At 36.7% G+C, this 21,550-nt stretch overlaps 1 protein-coding gene across 4 annotated transcripts in view; it reads left to right on the forward strand.

The window, feature by feature from the left end:
- The window catches only part of SLC25A13 (solute carrier family 25 member 13), a 144,147-nt gene that overhangs the window by 97,576 nt on the left and 25,021 nt on the right, over positions 1-21,550 (forward strand). For all 4 annotated transcript variants that reach the window (XM_089533193.1, XM_089533194.1, XM_089533195.1 and 1 more), the window contains 2 exons: positions 4,809-4,861; positions 5,861-5,941. In XM_089533193.1, coding sequence (XP_089389319.1) covers positions 4,809-4,861; positions 5,861-5,941 — 134 coding nt within the window. The remainder of the gene's footprint in view (positions 1-4,808; positions 4,862-5,860; positions 5,942-21,550) is intronic.

Here is a 21,550-nt window from a genome sequence, read left to right on the forward strand (position 1 = left end):
TTTCTGTTATGGAAGATGGAGGAAGCCCAAACTATCCTAAGAACCATAAAATTGCATTGTAGTATACAACTTCTTCGTGGTCTCTGCAAATCATACAAATGGGTTGTTACTGAATGGGCAACAGCATTGGTTGTAGAGGAGTTAACCTATTCCAGGTCCAGCTTTGGCATAAATTTCCTGCTTTGGGGCGAAGGTTGACAACTGTGTTGGCACTGGCTCCCACTGTCAACATCAGAGCTTCAACATGGGGAATAGGAGTGCTGTATAACTTTCTTTGTAGCGATGGTGGTGGGATTTAAAGGTCAAATCTTGCCCTCTGCACTCATGGATGTGGAGATCCAATATCCGTTCCTGGCACCAGAGTTGAATCCAAATCCTTGTAGGATGTAGATTTACCTACTCTGCAGTGTCAGAGATCAGTGAAACAATTAGTATCTAAATTAGACAGGAAAAAGCAGTCATGGTAGAAAGAAAAAAATTATGAATATTATAAACCTGAGGCAATGTCCCATCAGCTTTTTAGTATTACACTTGTGTTGACAATTAATAGCAATCGACAGATTTCCAAAGCAGTTAGCTTGTTGAATGTTAATTCATTACCTGGACTCATTTTGTTGCTGCAGCTGGCCTTTATACTACTTATACTATAACGATGTTGCTGTATGGAAGGAAGATTCCATTTGTAAATCTCTGTGGAATGAATGAATGAAGGTGGTATGTGGCATTCATTTTCACTTAGGCAAGATAAATCATGTCTTCTGCATTTTCAATTTTCATAGTGCAAGGCTGAGCAAAAGGTCTGATTTTGCAGCTGTAGCTCTCCGCACATACCCAAAATATGTTTTGAATTTTTTAAAAGTAAAACTTCCAGGAAGTATAATTTTCTTTTAAAATGAGATGCCTTCAACACTTTGTTGTGATAAAAAAATAAATACAAAGGTTTTAGTTAACTGGCAGTGGACTTCCAGCCATTTTCTGTTTTGGGGGCAGGTTCAATTTTCAGTGATCCCAGGGTGTGAGAAACTGGCTCCTGGCACACCTCCAAAGCCAGGTTTGGACCCTTGACAACAAGCACCTCTGTCTTGTCTGGATTCAGTTTCAGATTGATTTTTCCCACCCAGCCCTTTATATCCAGCAGAGACATACTTTTCTTAGCTGATACTATTTCTGAACGCATAGAGAGGTACATTTGGGGGTTAATCAGTATAGTGATAGCACCTTCCCCCATGTCTCCAGGTGATCTCCCAGTAGTTTCTGGTAGAAGTTAAAGAGCATTGTGGATAGAATGGCACAAACAAACAAACAAGCTTCATTTATATACCACTTCATACAGCCTAAGCAGTGTCTAAGCGGTTTACAACTGTAAGCTAATTTGCCCCCAACAGTCTGGGTACTCATTTTAACGACCTCAGAAGGATGCTAGCCTGAGTCAAGCTTGAGCCCTTTTGCTGGTCTTGAACTCGCAACCTTATGGTTTTGAGTGAGTGGCTGCAGTACAGACATTTAACCACTGCGCCATCAGGGCTCCTTATGGTATGCCTTAGAATAGCAGCTGTTCACAAGCACTACCATCTGAAACCTACATGAGAAATAGGACCAGAACCACTGAAGCACAGTGCCCCGATTCTGGAACCTCTCAGGTGTTCCAGAAGGATACAATCGCTGATGGTAGAATTCAAAGATATAGGCGGGCTACAGACTGCCGCTTTGCGGCAGTCTGGCGCCACCACTGCTTGCTCCGTGCGGGAGCTGTAGCAGTCACACCGCGCGGCTCCTGCGCGGAGCAAAAAAGAAGCTCCAAAATGGAGCTTCTTTCCGCGGCGCACTGATGACGTCGCGAAGCGCCAAGGGTGCATTCGTGACGTCATTAGCGCCGCGCGACGTTCGGACACTCAGCATCCGATACGTCAATATGGCGCCGGCCATGTAGAAGGGCTGGCGCCATATTGTACGGACACAGTCCGTATTAGACCCAGGGGCGTCTAGAAGAGACGCCCCTTTTTTAAAATGGGACGTCCTGTGGACGTCCCAACTGCCGGTGTGTAACCGGCCATAGCCATGTTAGTCTGTAATAAGAAGTTGGCAGCATGAGCTTTTGTAGACTGAAGTCATGCTGCCAACGTCTTTCTTTCTGTTAGTCTCAAAGGTGCTACAAGATCTCGCTACATAATGGTTGATGGTATCGAATACCACAGAGAGATCCAAAAGCACCAACAATGACACATTTCCCCTGTCAGTGCTTAGGCAGAGATCATCTGCTAAGGTGACCATAGTCATCTAAGCTCTATATCTTGCTCTGAAGCTGGTTTGAAATTACCATAAAAAGTGTGTATCATCCAAGGTTGCCTGGAGTTTGAAGGTAACTGCCCTCTTGATCACTTTGCCCACAAAAGGAAGATTTGGTACTGGTCTTTAATAATAATAATATGATTTATTTGTATACCGCTTTTCCTACGATCAAAGCAGTTTACAGCATACATATGCATATAAAACAACAAAGCAAGTAACAAAAAAAAAAAAAAAACCTCTGCTTCTCTCCCCTCAAGATGGAGGTCGGGGGGAGGGCTCTTAAACTTGGCAGGCAGAGGCCTGTTGTTTCTTGCCTGCTTCTCTCCCCTCAAGATGGAGGTCGGGGAGAAAATTAGGAGTATGTTAAATTAGGAGTATGTGAATGGAACCTGAATTTGTACGACAGGTTTGGGGAATGTGCAGCCCTTTAGTTGTTAAAGTTTTCTTCAATACAGGTATTATGCATAGTTTAAAGAAAGGGAGACTATCTCAATTCTTTTAAAAGAGGAGTATGGAAAACTTATTTGGACTACATCTCCCAGAATTTCCAGAAAGTATTTTTTGAAAAGTTACTTTTGGACTACATCAGAATTCCCACTGCCTTGCTGGCTGGGAATTGTGGGAGCTGTAGTTGTAAAGTAGCATGTCTGCATTCTGATTAAAACCAATCAAATGGAGAGATTCCTTGACATCCTTAGACATTGAGCATGGACAGTGTAAAGACAGAGAGAATATAGAATCCTTTTCTCCTGACCATGGATTTTCCACTTCTCACAGTCTAGCATCCGTTGAAAAGCAGACAAAAAAAAAAAAGCTTTAAAGACTTCTCATAAAGCAGGCAAACAGTAGTGCAACAAAATTGGTTTGCTCCGAAATCAAGCATCAACAGCAATCTCAACAGCTGATGAAAAAGAACAAAGTGGTGGAATAACCATAAATGTTGTTCATTCTCTCATTTGGAATGCCTCAAGATAGACACCTCTCAAAATTGGTATTAAAAAAAATCTGTGAGCTATTTTTACTCAACCATGGAAATTAGTATAAATTGCAGTTTGTTCTGTTGACTTTCTCAGAAGTAGTTGCTTAAGCAAGTGGTAAATTATCCTACAACATAGTCTTGCTTGTGAAAGTAATCTCTCTCTCTCATATATATATATATATATATATATTCTCTCATTTTCTCACTTTTCCATGAAACCTTTCTGTGACATTTGATTTACAAACCTCTTGCAATATTTTATTTCAGAACAATTCAAATGAGAAATCCAATGTCAAACATGAAACACAGCTTCCTGCCTCTGTATTTATACACTGGATTGCTTTCTTCTAGTAGTTTGTGTATACCTAGGTAAATAAATTGTGCTACTAAGTTTAAATTCTAAATAAGATGTTTGTTATGTGATCCTTTGATCACATAACAAAATCTGATGAACGTATGAAAATATTATTAAATCAGCCCATATAGCTCCAGTATGCATGCTCCTTGGCTCTGCAAAGTCTTGGGCACATAAAAAGCAATTGACCCTAAGAAGAGCCTACCTAATCTGACATTTTATTGACATAGTGGACAGTTAGTATGGACTAATGGACCAATTAGTATGGACTAATGGACATGAATATAGCAGTGTGCTTCATCTTGCATGCTCCAGCAACTGATACACAGAAGCATACTACTGGTGATTTTAGAGGTGATCTATAGTCATCCTTACTGGTAGCCATTGATGTTCAAGACCAGGTGTGAAGTCGAAGGCTTTCATGGCCGGCATCCATGGTTTTTTGTGGGTTTTTTGGTCTATGTGGCCATGTTCTAGAAAATTTTCTTCCGGACGTTTCACCAGTATCTGTGGCTGGCGTCTTCAGAGAATGCCAGCCACAGATGCTGGCGAAACGTCAGGGAGAAAATTTCTAGAACATGGCCACATAGCCCAAAACCCACCAAGAAAACATTCAAGACCAGGGTTGTCATCTAAGCTCATGGAAAATACTTTGGTTGTTTTATTAGCATGTTATGATCCACCAGCCAGAACAAATGCAAATGTTTGCAAATGTGGAACAAATGAAAGTCAGAAATCCTTGATAATCTCATAATATTCCAGGATATCCCAAATCTGCCCACCTTTCTTGTATATCTTGCTGCTGCTGCTAACTGAAACTAAACATTTATGTTGTGTTCTTCATGTATTCAGATAGTATGGCAGCCATTTCAGTCATTGTAACCCTGTAAGTTTGACTTGATAACTGAATCTGTGCAGAAGTGAAATTTTAACTGGTATAGTGAGAGGCTTCCCTGTTCACAACCTTGTCTGTTAGTCACAGTGATTCAACACCAACTTGCAGTGTGTGCAAATAAATCTCTCTGATCTTTTAAGTGTATGGAATGCGTATGTGTATAATAGCATCTGAATTGTGTGCTTTATGTTGTTGTTTTTCAATCAAATGTCTAGGTACAACTTCACATATACCTGTTTGTATGCTAACTTAATACTATGTTTTATATAGTATTTTTGTGCTCTTTACAGGTCTTTTGCCACAGTTATTGGGTGTAGCCCCAGAAAAGGCGATTAAACTTACAGTAAGTTGAATGTAAAACTCATAGGTCAGAATCCATTGTTTTGTGCTGAAAAACTGTAAATCTTTATCTGGCAGTAAGATACATTAACTCAGAGCTGATTACCTCTGAGTAGATATTATAGGATTGTATTGAATGAGTTGTTGCATGCTTTAAGCCTGCATAAGTATATAGTACGTATACTGTTTCCTTGAATAAAACTATACTTGAAGAATCCAGTATATATAAACAGTGTACCTCTATAAAGCTACCATTCAAAATGCTCAAGAAGTAACCTTCTGACACTTGAACATATATTTATATTGTGTTATGTTATATTCATATATTATATAGTTAGATTCTGTGTGTTTTGGGTGAGAATTAGGGTAATGAGTGTTGCATGGCAGCCTCATTTGTAATAGTCACTTGTATTCACTCTGGATTAACTCTGGATTATTTATCACAAAAAAGAACAAACCTTCCACTCTTACAGTTTCCTATTAGTGTAATAAAAACAGTAATATGCAATTGAAATCATTTAGGAGTTGCATGTTTTCATGTTACTTAGCTTTGTTTTTAGCACTTGAAAGTTAAAAATGCATTTAATGAATTCATAGATAATCAATATGTAGAATTCCAAACTGAAATTATGTGTTCACTGACTTAAAAGTAAACAATTTAAATAATTGAAACTTATTTTCAAGGTAAGGCTGTAAGGCAGTAGAATATTTTTCAAGGAATATTGACAAATGTCTTAAGCAAATATCTGAATTACATTATTTTTGTAGGCAAATGTATACATCCGTTGATTCCCTGAATGCTGCAAATCTGGTTTTAAGCTTAGTAAATGTACTTTCCTAACTGTCTCTCTCTCTCTGTGTGTGTGTGTGTGTGTGTGTGTGTGTGTGTGTGTGTTAGTGTTATCTTGATGGTAGACATAGAATTTGTATTTTGGGTAGCTGTAATTTTTTTAAAAAAATGGGTCATGCTTTTTCTCATTTGACTGGATGTTTATTTCTTAAGGTAAACGATTTTGTGAGAGACAAATTTATGCTCAAAGATGGCTCTGTTCCTCTCGCAGCAGAAATTCTTGCTGGCGGCTGTGTAAGTGTTTCTTTTATTTTTCTTTATCCAAGATGTATTACTGTATTTATTATGAACGTAACCACAAAAATTGGGGTTTAGGTTAAATTGTGCAGCTAGTGAACCTCTATGTTTCTTTCTTAAATAGTCAACTGATGCTTGCTACTTAATGTTAGTGAAGGTTGTTAGTGGTTTTAAATGCAGTAGTAATTATTTTGGCATCTTAGTGTAACATTTTAAAGGCTCACAGACTAAAGCTTATAAACAGTTACATGTGTTGCATGTGAAGTTATATAAAAGTTGATATAATACACAATTTCCTTGTGACATCTATTCTGCTGTATCCGTTTATTTTTCTATTTTCCTTCCCTTTTCAGCCATGCCTAATCCACAAACTTTCCCATTTTAGCTTGTCATACCAGTTTCCCAAGTGGCAAAAACTACTCACAGAATATTGTTGCCATAGTGTTGTTGGTTTTTGTAGTGTTAACTGGGCACATCATGTGTTCCATAATGTAGGCTGTCTCTAAAATGCATTACGCAAATCCTGTTTTGCTTTCATGGAGTTTGTATCATAATGAACAACCTGTGTTTCATTCACTAAATGACAATATTTCTGCTGTTTAGCTTTGCAACAGCAAGTCATATAATTATAACAAGCACTATATCAGAGGAGGAGGGTATTGATTTTGTTCAAGCAATTATAAATCCTTTTTACTTGAAATGAACTCTTGTTCAAAGATGAGTGCCATTTTAAAAGACAGAGAGTGCTGTTCATTTAAACTGGCTTTGATCAGCGGGGCAGGGTAGAGCTGGTGGAGTTCCAAGCTGACTGGTAAATTTCTGCTGTCATAAGAAGGATGAGGTCACTCTTTGAAAGCAATTTATATCTCTGCCGAAAAGAACATGGAAGTGCAAACCAATCCCAGCAAACAGTACCGTAATAACAGGAGAAGAGAGGCATGCCGTTGTGCTTGCAGAAAGCAGACTGCAGTATGTAGCTTTGAAACTATATTTGTTCAGTGTTCATTTCTGCAATTTTCCCAAGATGAGGGTGATGTCTCCTTGCTCTGTTTGATCACTGACCTGTCACACGTTGCCAGGTAGGCTCGCCTGTTTTGCAACTGGGAGAATTCAGGGAGGAGAATTAAGAGGAAAAAAATCAAAGAATATGGGCCTTTTAAAAATTCACAAACATAAAAAACCCCAGAATTGCAGAGCCGAAAATGAAATAAAATCCTTGTCAGTGCAGCAGAAAAACCACCAAATGACCTAGAGCAAAAAAAACAACAACAAAACAAAAAACAAAAACCAAGACACACTGCTTTTATTTTCACATTGATATTTTATCATTTATATGCCACCCTCTATGACTCATTCATACCCTGTTGGTATCTATCTGGTTTATTTTACTTATTTATTTTACTTATTTCAAAATAATAAATTTGTCTCAAACACATCTCTAAGTAATGCTCCAGCTATCTTTTTCAATAGTTTAGTGTGTGTAAATTACGTCCTTAGATAGGACAATTTGTTAGCCTTTTTTTAAAAAAAATGCTGCGTACACTGAATATCTCACTTGGCATTCTCATGCTAAAATTAATTGTGTGATTCTGCATAATTTTCTGGCAGTAGAGATTTGGTGGCAAACAGCCCAAATTTTTCTTTGAATGAGAGTGTTTAAAGGGCATAGAGCATTGCCAGGGAGATAAGAGACTTGTGTGTTTCCCAATGGGTAGTCTTGTTTTGTTATGTTTTGGTAGTTCTTTCAGACCTGGCAGTATGGAATTGAGTTGGTAATGTTCTCCTATGTTGTGGGATGGCTGTCTTTCTCTCTTGCTAACATTTGGTAGATGTTAGATATAACAGTTTTAAATGGATTCTGGTGTAGACCAAGAGATGCCATATTCTGAAAGCCTTAGTGTCACGTGTCAAGGAAATTGGATTATTTTCTATTCCTTTCTTAAATGATAAAGTTGCTAAGGTTGTAGTTTGAAAGGAAAGGGCTTTTTCAATCCTTCCCTTTTGAGCTATTTTTCTTGCCCTTCCCACCTTCTTTTTTATCCCTATTTGAGGAGTCAATTACCACCATCTTTCCCCCAGTGGTTATCAAAGTAGGACGCTACAGAAAAGTGGTACATGTTAAGAAACTCTGTCTCATTTTTAAATTTTAGTCAGTGTATTTTTTAAACTCTCTTCCCTGATACTCTCACACTTTTGTCCTGTTATGAATAGCCCCAATTTGGTTCTTACATTAGATCTTTGCTCTTTCCCCCGCCTTTTCTGTTCTGGTCTCCAAACTGTGGAATCCTCCCTCCCCAGAGGTCTGTTTGGCTTTACTGACCTTTTTAAGCACCAGTCTGGGCTGATAAAAATAAACATTAAAAAATAAATAAATCTGATTTTTAAAATTTAAATTGACAATTTTTAAAAAATATGAACCAGGTTTCAATTTCCCCCTTAAACTATTAGCAAAAAAGAGGTCAAAGTTATCATAAAGAATATTAATTATATAACTTCTAATTAATTCTGTGATCATGTCTATTTTGCTGTTGGTGCATATGAAGTGCATTCTCACTCTTGTTCTCCATCTTGATTCTCTCCAAGTGCAAAAATAGAGAAGGTCAATGGATAGAGAATCTGGGGAGATGGAGCAGAAATTAACAAGGAAGAGACTGGATCTAAATGGTAGAGATCACATTTTTGATTAATTGAAAATTTACCTGTGGGGAAAAAGAATAATTGCTCAGTGCTTATGTACTAGTGAAACCTAGATCTCTGAATATGTGTTAAGGCCATATTGAATTATAATGTAACTCTATGAAAAGTTATGGCTAAATAAAATCATCCTCACTAGTGCATTAAACTGTGATTTGAATTCCTAAAATCGAGTCCCCTGGGGATGCAATATAAACCATAATTTAAACCATGAGTTAAATTGACTTGATTTAAATTGAATCAGCCCTGACACCAAGAGAAGTTATTTTTATTCTCACAAGCTTTTTAAAGAAATATATTCTTACAGGCCATTTTTATCATTATCCTTCTCCATGCTGCTTCGTCTTCTGCTTGGAAGATGCTGTTTTCATTTTTCCTTTTAAATCAGTATTTTAAAGGCATGTTTTGTTTTCTTATGTTTGTCACTCTAAGTGTGAATGTGCTAGAGTGACTCAAAAATACAAAACAGAATAAACAGAATAAATAATACGATGCAGTGATAATAACTGGAGAGATCTAACAGTGACTTGCCACAGTCTAAACTGTACAGTGCTCCCGAAGATGATGATCTATAAGATTCTGTTGAAATGCAGAGAAGGAGGGAACAATCTGGCTGTCTGTGCAAAAGGACAGGAGCTTTCACAATGTACGTTTGTTTATGGATCTCCTAGGAGGCAGATAGCTTGGTTTACACTACTTCTGCACACGTCTGCTCAAAATCAACCCCTATTTAGTTCAATCGAGCTTATACTTTTAGTGAGGGTAGTATCATTAATGGTGCTTTTGCTTTGCCCTTGGATATCGTTAACGTTTAAGTGAAATGAAGTTTAAAGGATTTGTTTTGCTTCATATTTTTGTAAACCGATCCATTTGAGAAACTGTGAGGTTTTTGTTTTGTTTGTATTTAAAAGAATCAAGAACAATAGACTCTTGAAAAGGAACAAGTGTTTCAAGTGGCTCAACAGGTATACTGTCCTTATGGAATGCAAAGCACTTTGTTAGGGGCAGTGTCAGATGAACAGTTGTGTTTTGCTGTTTGCTGTGTATTTGGCATGCATTGACTTCTGAATCACTAGGGAGCTCACCTTGCAGGCTGATTACTGAGAATTAGTACACATGATTGACTTTTGCACTTGCACCCACAAAGCTGCTTGTCTCATTGAAAACGCCTCCTTCAGTTTTGGAAAAATAGAGGGTTTTTGTTTCATGACCCATGATACGTCCATTGACAGTCAGTTCCATCTTCTCATTAAAAAGGAGATGATGACTATAGGACTGATGTGTAAATTGCTCTGTTGATTTCAAGTCCTAAAATGTTTCTTGTCTCATGATGTCATTTTAAAAAATCTCTGTTATGGCTGGTTAAGACTCATTTAGTTTGCTAACTTTCAGTGTTCAATGTCATGCTCTTCATACCTTTAGTGCTCTGATAGCATCTTCTGTACTTTATATTAATGCTTTGGAGCTTCTAACATTATTTGTAGGGTTGTTAAGCCTGGCTATAGATGTGTAAATATAGATTGCTCTATAAACATACAGAACTTAATTTGTGAGTATTTTACATTTTTACTTTGACAGCTCTCTATTTAAGAGAGTTCTCTTAGTATTGCAGTTGCAGAGACATATTAAACCTAATTGTTTTTCCAATCATTAATGATTTTTCTTTTCTAGGAAAATTTTCAGAAGTCATTTTGCTTTAGAAATAATTCCCAAGAAACAATAGATAGGAGCCTTGTCTTTGTTTGTTTTGCTCTTTTAATCACATTTAATTTGGATATATATCCTGTTTTAGTTAGTAGGATTTTCATCATGTGCTTAGGAATGAAGTACTTTTTTTAGGAATGTAACAGCAACACAATGACAGGGTACATGCAAAAGGTCTTAGATTCAATTGTTACCTCCACATAGGTGTTCTCTCTGGAACCCTAAAGAGCCATTTCCAGTCTCTCTCTCTTTCTCAATCTCTCTCTCTCTCTCTCTGCCAGTCACATGTCAATGTAGACCAGGGTATTGTATGGCTCATGGACCACATGCAGCCCATGCTCATTTATATGCCTTCCTCTCCAAGAAGCCTTTAAAACCGGCTACACTGCCTTTCCACCTTATTTAACATACACACACCCCAGAACTGGGTTTGTTTTTTCCACAGGCAGTTCTAGTTTAATTTGGGGGATAGTGCAGCTCTTCTCAGGTTTTGCAGGGATAGATTTGCCCCTGAACCCTTGTAGCTTGTCCACTGTTGGTATGGGCTCTAGATAGGCTGTTGTGTTCATGATCTTTGACTTATGGCAACCCTAAGGTGAAGATATCATGGGGCTTTCTTGACAAGATTTGTTCAGAAGAGATTTGTCATTGTCTTCCCCTGAGGCTGAGAGCATGCGACTTGCCCAAGATCACCAGTGGGTTTCAAGGCCAAGTGAGAATTGAATCTTGGTCTCCAGTCCAGTGTTCAGCCACTATGCCACCCTGGCTCTCTGTAGATGAACTAAATATACTAATGGATTTACTTGGTCTTATAGTAGCTTTTTATAGTAAGAAATTAATTTTGGTTTGCATCATACCATCTCTGCCTCAGTGTGCTAACTACAGCTGTTTGCTTTTTGCACATTAGAAGAGCAAGCATATGATAATATCAGTAGTTTAAGTGTTCTAGGAGTGACTGTGTTAGTGTGTTGTGTCCAACACAGTGTGTCCTTGTGACACTTTAAGGACTAATCCATTCATTAGGACATAAGCTTTCATGGCCAGTTTCCAGTGGAGTGCCAGGATACATTGGTTCTTCTTTACAGTACCATGGGTTGCGTATAGCAAATGTGCAATGTGAGAATGTACGTATGTGTACATATATGGGAGCCCATTTTATTCTGAGCTATCGGCTGAACATATCAAAAATATTTGATTCCTGTCTCTTTCATTAAAAAGTCATTTATTTATTTAAATGCAAGGCACATACATTCTTAGTACATCCCTTGTTGTTATGCATGAAAGTCCTGTATTTCTTGGCTCCATATGAATGTTAGCTTCACATAGCCTGTTTCACCTGTTGGCATAATAACAATAACTGACTGGGGGTCTCTATTACACCTCCTCAAATATCACTAGTCAACAGCTGATCTTTTTTTAATCTATTGCAGAAGATAGCTTTATCCCCTTACTCCATTTAACTTCAGTAGCCCACTGCTTCAAGAACAAGTATATCAGTAGTCATGGAGGGTAATTTGATGTGGAAGCTCAAATTCCGACTTCCTTTCTTGCGATTTGCCAGGAGTAGAAGAGTGTTCAGATGCATTTCCCTGTGAGAAGAACTGAGAGAATTAATCATCATTGCTGCTGCTTAAGCTTCTGCATGCCATCACCTTTCCTTTTTATTCTGTGGCAGAGGTGGAGAACCATCAGCCCATAGGCTGGATGTGGCCTGTAGAGCATTTGAATCTTTCAGGGGCTCCTTTAGTTCACATTTGGTGACTGCAGAGGAAGCCAAGGGGACTGAGCTAGAGAGTCATAAGAGTGATTGCCTTCTCCTTCCTCCTTCAGCGAGGCACAGAAAGCTATTTCAATGAAAGCTTCTAGAAGCACACTACACAGTTATAACATTATGATTCCACTTTTAACTGTCTGGAATCCTAGATCTGTAGCTTGATGAGGCACTAGAGCTCTCTGGTTGAGAATTCTAAACATCCCTTCCTAAACTGCAAATCCCAGGATTCCATAGGATGTTGCCATGGCAGCTGAAGTGGAATCTTAGCTATATAATTGTGATGTGTGAAATGGCCCCTGAAAGACTTCCTTACTGATGTTATTTGTTGTTGTGTTCCTTCAAGTGATTTCTGAGTTATAGCGACCCCAAGGCAACACTTTTCATGGAGGTTTCTTGGCAAGATTTGTTCAGAGGTTTGCCATTGCCTTCCCTTGAGGCTGAGAACATGTGGTTTGCCCAAGGTCACTCACCAGGTTTCATGGCTGAGCGGGGAATTGAACCCTGGTCTCCACAGACATGCTCATGCTCAAACCACTACACCATACTGGCTTCTTAATGATACTCCTATGTAATCCTTCCTGTGACAAACCAGCTAGAGACTTCCAAGTCCTACAAGAGTCCCCAACCTGTGTAAAGGTTGCATTCCTCCACTATGATCTGTCATGAAGGGGAGGAATGGAGAAGAAAAAAGTCCAAAGAGATAGAGACATGGAGTGGGGGCAAGGGTGCAGAAAAAAGCCAAAATAGATGCATGAGAGGCATGCAAAGAGTCAGTGCTGTAATCATTACAGCAAAGAGTTGTAATGCAGATTTAGAGTTATTTTCATACAAAGGTTTTGATAGGCAGGATGTTAGGGATCACAGAATGTTTGATGCCATTACATTACAAGGATCCCTTCAAGGCTTTGATTTGTGAAATTGTGACTTCAGAAAGCATCCAGGGGGAGGTATATGAAGTCTGAAGATCTGGTAGATAGCAAATCACAAAGGAGAAAACAGGTTATCATTGCCCACTCCTGGTGGCCCTCAATAGGGAAGATAAATATTGAGGATAAATAATCCTACCTGCATTTAAGAAGCAAGTGTGTACAGTGTTCAGTTATCATATGGTACCCAAATACAGTACTGTACTACAGTATAGTCTAGATGTCTATTCAGTCTATAGGTATGAAAGCAAAGTGTTTAAAAGAACAACTCATCCTTCATCAGAAGGAGCCAATTAAGCAGAAATATTAAAAATAAGCAGTTGTGCAATATTGTTGTGCTGCTAATATTACTAACAAAATACTCAGATTATAAATGCATAGCATTATGGAACAAGCATTGTAAAACAAAATGCTGTATAAATCAATTTAACAACTGCTGCTTCCAGACCAGGCTTAAATTCAAGTGTTAGTCCTAATGAGAATATATCAATTAATTAATGGACGATGAGCAAGTCAATTATGCAAGTCCTACTATCTCTAGTTGAGCATGGGGAACAATTGAATTTAGCCCTAGGTTTACCATGGAATTATCATGCCTGTTCATGCAAACTTTCTAGTAGTGCAATATCCACATGACATTATGAACAAATTGTAATTTTTCCATATTTTCTCAGTTCTTTTTCACCTTTTATCATATATCAGAATGTCTGACTTGTGTGTGTGTGTGTAGGAAAGAGAAGGATTGAAGATAATACAATATCCACAAATATAATAATAGTAGTAGTAGTAATAATAATAATAATAATAAATTGATTTATTTATATTCCACTTTTTCCTCATGGAATCAAAGCGGATTAAAAAAGAAAGGCATCAAATACAAAAAATATAGCCTCCCCACCAATTGTAGCACAACAAACATAATAAACAATAAAATAATTATACAAAAGCAGAAATAAATAGTAAAGAAAACAACAAACCTAATCCAAAGTACATAACACAGCATAATGCCTAATAAAAATACAAAGTACAAAATCCAAAATACATAATACATACAAATACATAACATGGTAATAATTGAGGCATAACATCTAGATATAAACACCCTTATATCTGTGATTTTCTTTTGAAGAATGCATAATTTGAAAGATATACATCTGCACACATTTATAACTTTCGTGGCAAAACCATCTTATAGTTAACCTTTTAATTTAATCAACTTTTAATTCAGTGCTAAAATACTTAGGCCATACATAAACACATACATACATATACATATTATTCCGAGAGCGAGAGAATAGTATCATAACGTTGCTGAAAAAGTCCACACTTTAAAAATGAATTTTCCTATGTTAATATTTACAAACTTCACTGCCATTCTATTTTACATACATACATACATATGGAATATGTGTTTTCCCCACTAATTAAACACTTTCAAACCACACTTGCGATCCAAATCAAATCTTAAAAAACTATTTCAAAACTATTTCATGGGTAATGATACTTAAATGCTTGAGTACTTAGCACAAAATAAATTATTGAATTTTTTAAAAGATTGTTTGAATCTTGGGTGAATTGGACCTTTACTTTCCTGAGCCCCAATGTGTTTGTCACATCCACTAGTATGGCCAGCACATTGCAAGATAAATAGATGGGGAAAGTCCAATATCTCTAATAGTTTACTATAGCTCCACTTTTAGGTTACAGGGGTTTATTAATGATAGGAGTTACTCATCTGGAAGCATCCCTGATGATCCATTCTATTGTTAGCTATTCAGTTTAAGCAGGTATCTCCATTTAAGCTTGCAGTTTGAAATATCCTCCTTATTTTCTTGTAGAAAATGTTAAGCATGTTTGTATCCTAGAATTTGCACGTATTCTTGCAAGCATACACAGTCCAAAGTTGTCATGGACAAATGAATCTATCTATACAACCTAAAAAAGCTTGATATGTTTCTGGAAAAGAACCTGTGCTTTTCAAAAAGGTGATATAGTAGTAGTTAATGCAACTTTTGTTTTGTTTTGTTTTTACACCAACGTTGCTGGATTGAGTTGGTGGATCAGAAATTATCATTCTAAGAGAATTTCGGAGTCATGCACAACTCTGAAGTATTTTGTGATCCTTGTGTCTTTTAGTCTCAGGAATCTGTGAAGAGATTATGTTACCAGTGTCTGGAGAAAAGTAGAAGTTTTTGCAGAAGGCAAAGACCTTGATCTGATAAGTTATTTTACTTGGCTGAAGTCTGCATTATGAATACAACAAAATTCTGCTCCTTATGCCAGGAAAAAAAACTTTTTGGAGGAAGATGGAGAGTATGGAGAAGGCGTTAATGTCTCTTTGTGAAAAAAATAAAGATTCTGACTTGGTTAAGGGAATCGTGTGTTCTGTGATCATACTCCAAATGCAATATTGGTTTAGGTAGCTGGAACTTTGTCTAAGACATATTTTGTATACCTCAAAAGCTACTAATTCATTCTCTTAAATTAGAATGGGACACAACATTGGTATCAACTGCACTCAGTTATGGAGAGATGACAGTGGTACCTTCAAGCATCTCTTACAGGGCTGGTCATGTCAGCTAATTTTGTCTTTCAACTACATAAAAAATACTTTGTTCCCCATAATGAAATAGTCTTTTGCTTTTAACTCTAAAAGTTGAGGTTTTGTTGTTGTTGTTTGCAGTGGATAATATTTCAAACTTTGTTCCTTTACATTCATTAATATACGGTATTTGTTTTCCAAATTTAAATTGTTAGAAGCTGAAAAATTAGTATTTGAAGGCAGCTATAGTAAGGATTAAGTAAACATCAAAGCTGTTGTTAGTTTTTCCATCTTTTGCTCTGTAGTCACAGAGAATCTAAAGGTTTCAGTTCTATCAAGCTAAAGAATATTTTTCAACAAGGGATTCTAATATTTGTTCTCACCAATAAAATAAAATAAATGGCATTTTAAACAATTCTGATATATTCAATTTAATAGGCTCTCATCTTATTCTGTTATTTATCCTTTTAACTGAAGCATTTAGGGATATGAACATTTAATTTTTTTTTCATCTCTTTGGCTTCAAATTGTGCTCAGTTGTTTTCTAGAAGGGACAAAACAAGGAGATGTCACAAGAGCAATGGCAACGTATCTGGCCAAAGTGAAAAATATGTAATACAATATTTTACATCGTTTCAGGTGTAATTTGCAAAGGAAAAAGTTGTTTGGTGAGTTGTTAACTCTGATTGGGACAGTTGATGACAGGAATGTTTTTCTTATATTTCAACTGTAACACATTTATTACATTTTGGGTAGGTAAATTTAAGTTTTCATGCTAGGAATTTCATAAGGTTTTAATGGGAAGTCAAATTATTTGTCAGATAAATGCCTTGCAAAAGGGTTAATTGTTTTATATTTCATTTTTCCTATTTAGTTTGATCTGAATGACTAAACATTTTTGCTTGACCATTAAAGTGACTTGAACTAAACTAAAAAAAGAAGAGGGATACAGTCAAGAAATATCTTGTTGAAATTTTATAATATAGAATGCTACACACACACATACACACACACATATATATACATACACTATCACCATGCATTACTATTACATTACCAAAAAATAAACAAATAAAGGCAGAGGGATAGTGTCATAGATTTAATTCAGCTACCAGACTTTAAGACATCGAAGGTCTGTAAATCATTAAATGTTACTGCTCTACTACTTGCAGTCAAAATAGACACATACTAGAAGCAGAGCCAAATGTTAACATATTTGACAAACCTGTGACTTAATTGCTTTTATAACATCAATCAAAGAGGCTCCACTTTGATTTCTTGGCTCAGCTTCTAAAGAACTGCTATAGTTAATAAAGTGAAAAATATCAAGTCTTCTGTTTTTATAGCACAGAACTGGTCAGAGCTTGTAAATAAACTATATTTTTTCCATCTTAGACATACTATTAGAACGAGGAAATCTCAAAACTGCAATCTTTTACCCTTGAAAAACAAAATCAATGCATTTTGGTAGAAATAGTAATGCCTTGCAATGTTCCATGTATTAATCTATTTTAATTTGATGTGCTTATTTAACAGACGTTTTTAAAGATCTAGTTTATGCAAGAAAAAGTGTTATCAGGAGGCTTATGAGGTTTGTGCTTGACTGTTTGAGCACTTTTGTTGTTTTACAAAGAGAAAGTTTTCCTTAGTATAAGATCTTTAGAGTTAAATTTCAAATAGAAGAAATGTAATATGTGCATAGTTGTCTACTTATCCAGATTCTGTGTAGCAAAAAAAACAGAGGGGTTGGGTGACTGGATACCATATGAAGGATCTTCATGTACTGGAGGTATTGCTGGGGCAAATTTACATGAGAGAAATCTTTTATGATACAGTGGAATACGAAACTACAACAAACCTTTGTCTTATAAACAAAATTGCCTTGTTTAGAAGATTGCTTTGTTTTTTAAGAATTTGTCCAGTGGGTGAAATCATACAATCTGCTCTCTCTCATTTCGAGGAACCAAGATGGCTTCATAGAATCATAGAATCGTAGAGTTGGAAGAGACCACAGTTCTGAAATATGTTCCTTCCATTATCTCTGTTCTACACATTGAGTCCCACTTATTCAGAATTCCAAAATCCAAAATACTCAAAATCCAAAACATTTTGTTTCATGCATGAAATTATTTAAAGTATTGTATAAAATTACCTTCAGGTTATATGTTTGAGGTGCATCAATAACATATATTAATATCATGTTTAGGGTCTTATCACCAAGATATCTCATTAAGTATATGCAAATATTCCAAAATCCAAAACACTTCTGGTCCCAAACATTGATTTCTGTTACTGGCAAATATTTCATCACTCTTATGAAGAGCTAGGAAAGTGGCTGCAAAAGGCAGAGAAGGGGCAACCAAAATTATTAACAGATTATTATCATTTTTTAATCTAATAAAGTACTTGAGCTCTTAGTAGGATTGGATAGTGAAAATCAATGAAATTCTGCTCAAAAGAAAGTTTCATTGACTTCAGTGGGGTTTACACCCATGAAACTGGGTTTAGCAATGCAGCCTTAATGGTGTGTTTTTTTTTACTTTTGAGAAAATGCATGTAGACATGCAACCTTAATGGTGTTTTATGTTTTATGGAATAATGAGTGGTATGGACAAACTGAATCAAGTTCTCTCTTTCATAGTAAAAGAACTTGAGTCTGCCTAATATAATTGACGGGATTATAACTGGGGCAGACAAAGGAAAAATGAAATAATGGGTGCTGTTTTAGATGGGGTAATAAAAGAAATTCAAGGAAAACAGATCTAATCATGGCTGTCAGCCATGATAGTTAAACTGCCTTCTGCTTTTCAGAGGCTGTGTGTTGAACACTTGTTGCTGTGGGACAAACAATAGGGAAAACTTTGCCTTCATACTTTGCTTTTGCGGACAAGTCACATTTCGAAACAGGACACAGAGCTAAATAGGCCCCTGCACCTCACTTTGCACCTCTATCTCAATTTCTCATTTTAATCTATACTTTTGAAGATTGGACTTCCCTGGGTCCTGTACTCTTTATTTTAGTTTTTCACTATTCAGGATGCTCCATCTATCATTTACAACACACACACCTCTGCATGCATGCATGCACAAACACACTAGGGCTAAGATGTTTTGTGTTATCAGCAGCAGGTTTGTGAATGCCAGCATTAACAATGGAATTGCCATCACCTTTATTTACTGCATTTACTTTTGCTCTAAGAAATATATATATATATATATTACCCAGCCCCAATCATGTGTATTTTATATTCCTTAAATTCTAGATAAATCATGCCTGAGATGAAGCACACTATACTCTGCAAAAAGCTCATACTAAAATATGCCATATGACTTTTTGTTGTTTTTACACACACAATAGTTGCTTGTGTGGCTATGTTTTACAAAATGGGAATTTGATTTTGTCTCTCTAGCAATTTGCTTTGCTGAGGTTCTTAGTGTATTGTATCGAGTCAGAGGTACCAGGTAAGATAAGAGAAAGAAATAATCCGGTCCCATTAGGATCTAATTCTTTCTCTTATTTTAATGGCCATTTCCCTTTAAATATTTTACGTAATGGAATAAATCAAATAAAGCAGGTTTTATTTTAGACTGAATTGTGCATGGCTATGATGGTCAGCAGCACTGAATGGATTTTTTTTTTTTTTTTGCAAGTGACTGAATGCTTTATTTTTTTAAGACAAAGAAGAAATATCAATTTTTTTTTCCTCTTTTTCCTTTTCTATCCTGGGGAGTGCACATGTGTACAAGGTTATACTGCCATCGAGAGGTGTCTAGTGATATTGTGGTTTGTGTTTTTGTTTGGGTTTTTTAAATCAGAGTTGTCACTGAAAATGTGCAGAAACAATTTTCCATTAAAAATATATTACCCCATGATATAGAATGGATAAGGCAACTTATTGCTCTCATGTTGTGTGGTCCTTGAGTCCTGAAACCATTCAGCTTTTAGATTCACTTCATGTTAAAATAAGAGCATCTGTTTTACTCTTTTTATTATTAAAAAGATAGGCTGAAATTTTAATTAAATTCCTTTGTACTTTTTGAGAAAGTGTTATATTGAATTTTTGCATATATAATGACATTTGTGGGAAGTCTTTAAAGTAGCACGTGAATTTAAATTTCTTCAGACTGCATTATGTGTAACTCCTGTTAATTTGTACTTCTGTTTTTGTATAACATTATTGTGTCACCACACTTCACAAAGTGCCAAGTGGTCTGAGTGACAGAGCTTGGAAAAACTACCTGCTGGACTACATCTCCCAGAATGCACGAATGAGCATGTCCACTAGCCACACTGGCTGGGAGATTATGGAAGTTTATCCTCCAAAAAGTTGTTTGTTTGTTTTTTTGTTTGTTTTTTTGAGGTCTGATTTTTGAGATTAAGTTTAACTGGTAGATCTTTGCTTGCCTGAAGTTGGCTAATGAGCTCCATAAGCCTTATTCACTCATCGTTCCCCTTTCTGTCATTGCTTACTTCACTTGGAAACCGGCACATCTACAGAAGAGAGCGTCCTGTTTGGAGATTTTCCATGTGAGCAAGAGCCAGATATTTGGGAGTGTGTGATCTCAGGGAGAACCTTCATGCAAACCTCCCTTCTGTAGCTGTCTCACTTTCCACATAAAGAAAGTGATACTTCAAGGAAGCAGAACTCAGGCTTTTTTGCTTATGTGATACCATGGCTGCATTATATAAAATCTTGAGACTTGTAGTTTGGTGAGGCACTGGAACTCTCAGGATGAGAACTGTAAATGCTGAAAATCCTAGAATCCCACAGGATGTTGCTATGGCTATTAAAGTGGAATCTGAATTTACAGAATCAGAAATGCCCAATGTCTTCCCTGTAAAGTAACATTTATTTAACCAGTTGTCTAGTTGTGATAGGCAGGAATTTAGTGAAGATGAATGCCTGAAATTCCATCCAGTCAAGTGATCACATCTTACAGGGGGATGGCATATACTGGTTTTCATGATAGCCATGGAGTTAGTGGGGAGAAAAACCTTTCTCAGTGAGCATAACAGAAACACAGCAGGTTGGCCAGAGAGAGAGCAATTGCTTCATTCGTTCTCTATCAAGTCTGCTTAATAGATGGTAGGTGTATATGTGTTGCTTGTATTTCCTTGCTGGCTGCAGAAGGAAAAGGTTTTCCTTTCTTTCCCAGCCAGCTTGTAAACTCAGGCTACTGGTGTCTTAGCAGGCTAGTAAAAAATGTTTTCACGTTAATAATATTTCTGGGCTTATTTGCAAGGCTGTTCCTGACCATTGTTCAGGAGTGGCTATCAATCTAGCATCAGTCTAGCATATCTAAGTGTATTTTATTGTTTATTTCTTTATTTAAATATGCAAATATTAAGCGAGATTCTGCATTGTTAGATACGGCTATGATGAGAGAGTTCTGTTGTTGTAGCTACTTCTGTCAATGCCAGTCTCCAAAAATCTACCTCTTAAGCCAGGAGGTGCCGAACTGATGGGATTTTGAGGCACTGTTTGTTTGGGATGCTGAGACACAGTGACTGCAGCACTCTCCCAGTTGCTGGGAGTGTTGAGTCAAGCATCTGGAGAGACACTTGGGGTTGTGTTGTTGTGTTGCAGCTGCTTGTCTCAATATGCCAGGAGAGCACTCCAGTCATAATTTCACAATGCCCAGATATACTGTACTTTGGAAACCCTTCAGTTTCAGCACTGCCTGGCTTCAGACATAAGATTTTTGCAGGTCATGCCCAGTCATTAATGACTGTAAATGGGAATCCCAGAAGTCATGAAATCACAAATTACAAAGAAGCTTAGGAAATGCTTGGTGGTTGTAAGCTAATTTCACTGGTCGTATTTTAAAATGATAGAAGATTTAAAATGGTATCATTTTAAAAATGATAAAGTTTTAATGCTGCTGACAGTCTTCTTTAAAAAATATTTTAAGGCTTCAGGAAAAATATTGTTAGGGAGGAAATTTCTGCCTTAATTATTTCAGTA

The sequence above is a fragment of the Sceloporus occidentalis genome, unplaced genomic scaffold (assembly GCF_023333645.1).
Source record: "Sceloporus occidentalis isolate IW3139 unplaced genomic scaffold, rSceOcc1.0.p SCAF_7, whole genome shotgun sequence".
Classification (NCBI taxonomy): Eukaryota; Metazoa; Chordata; class Lepidosauria; order Squamata; family Phrynosomatidae; genus Sceloporus; species Sceloporus occidentalis.